Source organism: Labeo rohita, chromosome 2, assembly GCF_022985175.1.
Source record: "Labeo rohita strain BAU-BD-2019 chromosome 2, IGBB_LRoh.1.0, whole genome shotgun sequence".
Classification (NCBI taxonomy): Eukaryota; Metazoa; Chordata; class Actinopteri; order Cypriniformes; family Cyprinidae; genus Labeo; species Labeo rohita.
The window spans coordinates 16,134,505-16,142,454 of NC_066870.1; the positions used below are offsets into that span (position 1 = coordinate 16,134,505).

General features: G+C 36.8%; 1 protein-coding gene across 3 annotated transcripts; it reads left to right on the forward strand.

Annotated features, from left to right (window-relative positions):
• Positions 1-461: 461 nt before the first annotated feature.
• hhatla (hedgehog acyltransferase like, a) lies at positions 462-7,043 on the forward strand. Of its 3 annotated transcripts, none has more exons than XM_051096157.1 (13): positions 462-647; positions 1,973-2,047; positions 2,312-2,424; positions 3,166-3,233; positions 3,551-3,664; positions 4,143-4,337; positions 4,789-4,998; positions 5,170-5,341; positions 5,457-5,601; positions 5,706-5,741; positions 5,868-6,069; positions 6,237-6,381; positions 6,560-7,043. In XM_051096157.1, exons 3-13 carry the CDS (start codon positions 2,319-2,321, stop codon positions 6,700-6,702), a joined length of 1,536 nt encoding a protein of 511 aa, XP_050952114.1. In that variant the 5' UTR covers positions 462-647; positions 1,973-2,047; positions 2,312-2,318; the 3' UTR covers positions 6,703-7,043. The 3 variants fall into 3 exon arrangements, with proteins under 3 accessions (XP_050952114.1, XP_050952124.1, XP_050952106.1); XM_051096167.1 differs by having other exon boundaries at positions 1,973-2,016; XM_051096149.1 differs by lacking the exon at positions 1,973-2,047.
• Positions 7,044-7,950: the final 907 nt, after the last annotated feature.

The following is a 7,950-nucleotide window of genomic DNA, read 5'->3' on the forward strand; positions in this document are numbered from 1 at the left end:
TAGTCTGATTACCTAAAATGTGTAGATTAAATTTATATCAGAGCCTTGCTTTTCCTTGCATTGTAGTCGACAGATGGAAAATTTCTACGGTGAAATAAAGTTCTTAATGCTTTTTAAATAAGTCTATTATGTTTACCAAGGCTGTATCAAATATTCAGTAAAACTTATTTCAGAAACTTTGAAAACCCTTAAATATTCAGAACTTTTGCCCGCTAGTGTGTAATGCCAATGGTTTAAGTAAATAGATGGTTCATCTTCATTGGATTACCACTAGGGACTGCTTCAAGACAGTACAGTACATCTACAGGGACCAGAAGATAACAAAAGAAAGCATTTCTCCAACCAGCCATCATGCACCTGCACCATTTAGCACTGTTTCTTGAATTTGTGCGCCTTTTGATGGACAGTTCTAGTGCCACCCCTCTGCAGTTCCAGTCCGGATTATAAATACACTCTCTACACCCCCTCCCGCAACATCCACACCAGCTACTGCTGCCTCTCACAGTGCACCATCGGCACTGGGAAACCGGGACGGATGTATTAGGAGAAGCCCCTACTCACCCCCCTTTTTCTTTTCTTTTTTTCAATTTTGTGGGGGTTGACATCTGCCTTCAAACATCTGAGCGGCTGTGAGAGACACATACGAGGTTAGTACTGAGCAAGTGCACTTCGTTTTAAATTACTGTACTTACTGTACACGGTGCTGTAAACAGAGACCCACGGACCATATATGAGGCGACGTGTGGGCGTTTAGAGCATCATTTGCATTTAAAAGGACTTAAGGTTTGCTTGTTGAATAATTAGTCGAGACAAATACTCTGATTTTAATTGAGCAGGTGCACACATGGTTTCTTAACTAATTCAAAGCTAAAAGGAAATTCATTTGGGAGTTCAGTCCTTGGCTTTTCATACTCCTGAAGGGTCTCCTGATGTGTGGGAGATCGCATTGCGCTGCAGCTGCCGCACTGTACCATGAGCAACTGCTCAGGCTAAAATAGGAAGAGGTTGTACGGCGGAGCTGACTGTGCTGTTTCTGAAGAGCCGTGAAAAGAGGCACTCCCATTTAAGTCACTGACTTAGTCTTGTCTTCTGAGAATTAGACTGGGTGTCAACTCTTTGGGAATGTTTTTGTTGTCCTATTTGTTTTAGTTTTGTTGTATCTTATTGTAACTGGACTGTGATTACCTATAGGCTGAAGCTGCATCGTCTATAATTTGAAAATATTTTGTTACTTATACATTAATTATGTATGATCCATGTGTATGATTTAGTAAGGAGTGTCTTTCCTGATCGAAAACAGCGTTTACTTTTACTTTTATTGTTGGTACTTGGCAGAGAGACTTTGACACAGTATAGTTTACAGCAGGCACAGTAACAAGTTATTTCACGGTAACTGCGCCAATAAATTGTATATTAACATTTAAAAGGATAATATATAAGTTAATATGCTTTGATGTACTATTTACAACAAAGTTGTAAAGCATTACAGATCACCACTCCTTTGTAAATTGGATTTTGTGAACTAGTTCTGCAAGAAAAACTTGATTCTGGGTGTTAAACCCCAAATGACATTTCTTTAAGTCAGTGCAGTTGCAGTTGTAGAACCGTGAATAATAATCATCACAATGATGATATTAATATAATTTTTAAAATAATTACATTTTGATTGCTAGCCCTTCATTATGTTTATTTTCTAAATCGTAACTTTTTTAGCGCGAATGCAAATTTGTAACGTCATTAATATTAATAGTCACGTCGCAAAAGTCTTCTGTGATTGGACAGATAGTTTCCCGCTGATATCATTAGGTGAAAATTTCGCCGCCTTCTCCGTCAGCTGTTGCTTCATTGTATAACCGTGGAAATTTTGGTCTTTTTTACAGTATTAGAGCTAAGCTTTATCACTAAACTGCAAATGTACCTTATTAATATCCGAAAAGTATTAATTTAGTGTCCTTTTGACCTGGTTGTAAAGTACCTGAAGGAAGAGACGGATCAGTGGACATCTGAGGTGACTGAGTGAGTGACGTTTGACCTGTAACGGCCGTTAGTGAGTATGAACGCGGAGCTATTAAAAATACTGTACAATACGACAAATATTACAGTAAAAACAGTCTGAGATATCCTAATAAACCACTGATTTATGAACCTTACTTTACTCATACTTTATAACAACCGTAACAAACTTAGAGAGGTAATTTGTATCAGTGAGTCCATTGTATCCATTGTATTTACCTCATTTATTTCCCGCAGTGGTCAGTGTTTAATTTTAGTATGAGTGTAACAGGATTTTAATGTTAAGACTTGTCTTCAGGTTAACCATGGGGATCAAGACAGCCCTTCCCAAGACCGAGCTGTACGTCTACACTGCTGTCCTCGCTCTTGCACTCTTATGGGCAGGCAGCTGGATCATTGAGGCCTCCAGTGGTACACTTTATTTTTATCTCTCGCTTTTTCTTACTACATTAAGATCACAGAATTATGTTCACATCCATCACGGACGCCCTAGAATACAGTAAAAGTGCATTTACTTTTGCTGATTGTAAATCAGAGCACTGTAGTATTTTGTTTCTGTGTGGGACTATTTCGCTTATTGACATTTGAGCTGTCCTGCCTCAGCCTTTTTAAAGATCACATATTGATTATGTATATACACAGGAACATCAGTTTAGATCAGGCTCTAAATGTACCAGTCCTACATTGATAACCCTCAACAAACTCTGACTCTTAAATAAGATCTGTTATGCAATTTGTATTATCTTTAAAAATCAGGATACAAAGAATTGTCAGATTTCACAGGACCATTTTATAATCTCAAATATATTTGAGAGTCTGGATTATCACAGAGAAGCCTCTGAATACACAGGCTGGCAAAATTTACCTTATGTAATGCTATTAGGTTTTGCTTGGAAGCTCACCCTGTTTGCTGGTGAATTATGTGAATCTGATGGCCATTTTACATATTTCAAAAATACATAGCTGTCTAAAAAACTGCATGCATACTCAACACATATTGGACTTCATAAAGCAATTATACAAAGTTTGTCATCTTTATATATGATGATATATATATTAAATAGGAAAAAAACATGGTCATGTGGCAAGCTTTATTATTTAACATGAGACCCACCTTGCTGCTTTTGTGAAACTTTTCTTTTTTATTTCCAGAGAATGTAAACAGAAAGGCATTTAGGGAGAACGTGAAACCAGGATGGCACTACTTTGGCAGAAGAATGGCAAGTATATTAGATCTTCTGCCTCTGTAAACACTTTAAAAGCTGCCTTAATACATGTTTGTTTTAATGAGGCATTCACTGTTTTTTATAAATATTTTTTTATCTATAATAATACTTACTGTACTCTATTTTTTTTATCTTACTGTGTTCTATTTTATGTTATTTTTGAAATTGTACACCACCTTGGTACACTGTGGTTTGTGGAAGTGCGATATAAATAGATTTTGATTCAATGTATATTATATAAATCGTCATGTTTAATCATATTCTGACCTTGTTTAATCGCTATCTGTGACTTATCTTCTCTGTCTCCTCAGGATGTATCAGATTTTGAATGGGCAATGTGGTTTACCACTTTCCGCAACCATATCCTGTTTGCCCTCTCCGGTCATGTGATTTTCGCTAAGATCTGCTCAATGCTGTCTCCAAAGGTACTGTATGGAGCTACTCACCTAATGCATGATGATCAGGCCATTTAAGTTTTAAACGTGATAATTTTTGCTATTAATATTTTTTGTGAGTGTTTTGTGAATATTGCATGATTTTATGTATTGACTGAGCCTGAATAATCAATAATAGTACAAAAAAAGCCCCCACACATTTTGATCTAAACAATGCATGTGTTAAATGATCTAATTTGAATGTTGTGTGCAATGTTACATGCTTTCGTATTTCTGTCTGCTGTCCAAGAAGACTGGTGTAGATTTATTCAAGGTAATTCTGAAAGTTGCATATTTTTTTGGATCATACTAACTAACCAATACTAGTACTGCTACAACTTGAGCTAATACAGGACTGTTTTGACATTTCTAACACTAGAAACAGCTTAAAAACTCTATTCAGCATAGTTGTAAGTGACCGCTGGATTATGATGTATTTTTTACAAGGAATTTTCTTCCTAACCCACAGAACAGATCTTTGATCTATATGCTGTATGGAGCTCTGGCTGTGCTGATTACTATGGGATGGACATACATCACTCTCATCCTGTCTCACTGCATCATCCTCTACAGCGTGGCTCTTGTCAAGAGGAAGTGGCTCTGCTTTGTGGCTGGACTTACTAGCCTGGCAACGTTCAAAATGGAGCCCTTTAACGCCTGGCAGGTGAGAAGGTCCATAGGCAGTGAATGATCATTTCTCTAGTATGATTTACAGTTACTGAATTGAACTGAATCAACACTGAACCTACTTGAGCTGAAAAATGGCACTGTTGTCTTTTTAGAGCTGCTTTACAGCAGAATTTAAAGTTTGCATCAATGAGTCTATTATTTTCCTGTTTGCTACTGTGAAGATGCTTTGAAACTGTACTGTATAAAGCACTATATAAAGAGCAGTATTGTAAAAACCTCAGGTTGTGAACAAATAGCATATACATTCACATTGTGCATATTGTTATAGCAATTTGAATATTGTTTGTTTTTGTTGTTTATAACCCCTTATATAACATCTTTAATTCTCACTGTGTAAATACAAGTCCCCCTGTGGTTCAGTAAATGTGCAAACGCATTTAGTTTTGTCATTCTGATGTTCTGATAATGTGTCTGTTTTGATGCAGGAAGGCTTTGTGACAGGCTCGTTTGATCTCCAAGATGTCCTGTTCTACGGAGGCTGTGGCTTCTCCATTATGCGCTGTATGAGCTTTGCGCTAGAGAACTGTGAGAAGAAAGATGGTAACTACAGTTTCATGGATCTGCTCAAGTACAACTTCTACCTCCCCTTCTTCTTCTTTGGACCTGTCATGACCTTTGATCGATTCCATGAGCAGGTGAGTCCTGTATTTCGAGAATCTAATAGCTTCCTAACATTATTTTCAAGAAAACAAGCATTTTAAAGTAGTTTATATAACACATCATCTATAGAATACAATAATTGTAAAAGTGTTTATAATGTCACTCTGGTCAGGTGTGTACTTTAATGATCCCTCTAATATTCTCAGGCTAACAACCCAAACTTGACTCGTAAAGAAAGAGAGATGTGGAACATCACCATTCATGCTTTGGTGCACCTTGGGGCTATTTTGGTGGTGGATGTCTTCTTCCATTTCTTGTACATTTTGACCATCCCTAGCGATTTGAAGCTTTTGAAGCAACTGTCTGACTGGTCGCTGGGTCAGTAAATAGCAAGAAAAAACAGTAGACGTTTAGACATTATGTTATAAGTAGTTTTAAAAAGTTCATTTGTTTACAATCACTACAGTCTGAATGTTTTTATTTTGCTGTTTAGCTGGTTTGGCGTACTCCAATCTGGTGTATGACTGGGTGAAATCAGCTGTCCTGTTTGGTGTCGTTAACACTGTATCCAGACTGGACCATCTTGACCCTCCTCAGCCACCTAAATGCATCACAATGCTCTATGTCTTTGCTGAAACGTAAGTACACTCATTAACAGAAGAGAAATGGAGATTGAGGAGAAGTTGATGCATGTGTAACCAGATCAAATATTTACAGTTTCTTCTGACATTGACTTTTTCAGACACTTTGACAGAGGAATCAATGACTGGCTGTGCAAGTGAGCAAATAACCAATCCCATTTGTGTATCATTACATGTATCATTTTAATATATATTGCTCTATCAGTCATATGCTCAGAAAAATATTTAGCTTTACAACATGTATCTCTTGTTCATTGTTAAAGATATGTTTATGACTACATCGGAGAAAACCATGATAACATCTTCAAGGAGCTTATTGCAACCGTTTGCACCTTTTCTGTCACAACTCTGTGGCTCGGACCCTGTGAGCTGGTTTACATCTGGTCTTTCTTTAACTGCTTTGGCCTGAACTTTGAACTGTGGGTGGCTAAATTATTTTCTCTGCCACCGTTCTCTACCATTGAGGTAAGATCCCAAAGATGTTTGAGGATTTGGGTTTTGAATCATTACACTACCAACTGATTCTCTTTCAATATTACATCAGACTGAATGGCCTGCATTTCTCTGGTATGAAAATAACAGCATTCACTTACTCTGAATTTAGCCAAAATGTAATGTTAATGTTTTTCCAGCATAATCTTATGTCTGAGGCAATGTCACGCCGAATCAGGGGCTTGTTTAATGCTGTTAACTTCTGGCAAATTGTCCTGTACAACGTCCTGGCGCTGAACAGTCTGGATTTTGCTCAGCTCGTTGCTAAGAGACTGCTTCTTAAAGGTGAGTGTTTTGCTTTAGACCATTATATAATGAAAATGGAAAGTAGTTAGAATCTTGTGCAGTGTAAATCACTCATATATAGTGCATACATACAGACAAAAATATTTAAGCATAAAGTTGTATCAGCATAACAACAGCATGTACATGGACAATAATAGCACCCTTGTGATTCCCTCAGGCTTCCCTTTGTCCACTCTCTCGGTGCTGTTTGTGACTTACTGTGGCGTGCAGCTGATAAAGGAGAGGGAGCGAAAGCAGGCTCTGCTGGATGATCCGGAACCAGTGCCGCCCCCAGAGGCGGGCAAACCGAAGGCAGAGTAAAGGACAGAGAGGTCATTGAATCTGATCCAGCTCTTGAGGTCCCTCTTGTTAATTCTGCCCCTGAGCATTCATGCCAGACCGATGCAGTCCCATCACTATGGTCACTGCTTTGCACAAATCTGTTTTTAAAAACACAAGATGTTTTTAACTGTGAATAGTTCTGAAGTGCACTTGCTTTAGCCAAATGCAACCTGTTCTTGTAACATACTCTAGCACAAACAAACCAACAAGTGCATTTTTTATTTATATTTTCAGTGGATTTGGCTATTTAAAGAATGGGCTTGCCAAATATTTTATGAATAAATAATATATTGAACAATAAAAAAATGTACAATGTTTTAGGGTTGTCTTTTATTTCAGTCCTTCTCAATATTTTTTATATTATTTATATGAGTATTAATGGGACACTATTATAGTTTCTAATAATATTTTTAATGTTGTTATTTTTATACTTGTTTTTTATATATATAGTTGAGGGCATAAGTTTACATACACCTTGCAGAATCTGCAAAATGTTAATTATTTTACCAAAATAAGAGGGATCATACAAAATGCATGTTATTTTTTTTATTTAGTACTGACCTGGATAAGATATTTCACATAAAATATGTTTACGTATAGTCCACAAGAGAAAATAATAGCTGAATTTATAAAACTGACCCTGCTCAAAAATGTACATATACTTGAATCTTAATACTGTGTTGTTACCTGAATGATCCACAGCTGTGGTTTTTGTTTAGTGATAGTTGTTCTTGAGTCTCTCGTTTGTCCTGAAAAGTTAAACTGCCTGCTGTTCATCAGAAAAATCCTTTAGGTCGCACAAATTCTTTGGTTTCTCAGAATTTATGTCTATTTTAACCCTTTCCAACAATCACTGTATAATTTTGAAATCCATCTTTTGACACTGAGGACAACTGATGGACTCATTTGCAACTAAAAAAGTTAGAAGACAAAATAAGTTAAATTTACCCTGATCTTCAAATTCAAAAAGTTTTCACCCCCGGCTCTTAATGCATCATGTTCCTTCTAGAGTATCAGTGAACGAGGGGGCAGATAAATATAAGAAAATTATTCTTCTATCTGCTCCTTTCTGATCATGGAAATGTAAAGGAAAACTTAAATGAATTGTATGTGCCTTGTACAAATAATGCATTTTCATGAAAGGAATAAAATGATGATGATGATGATGATGAACGTTTGAACCTTATGCAATAGTTGCATATGAGCCTCTCCGTTGTCCTCAGTGTG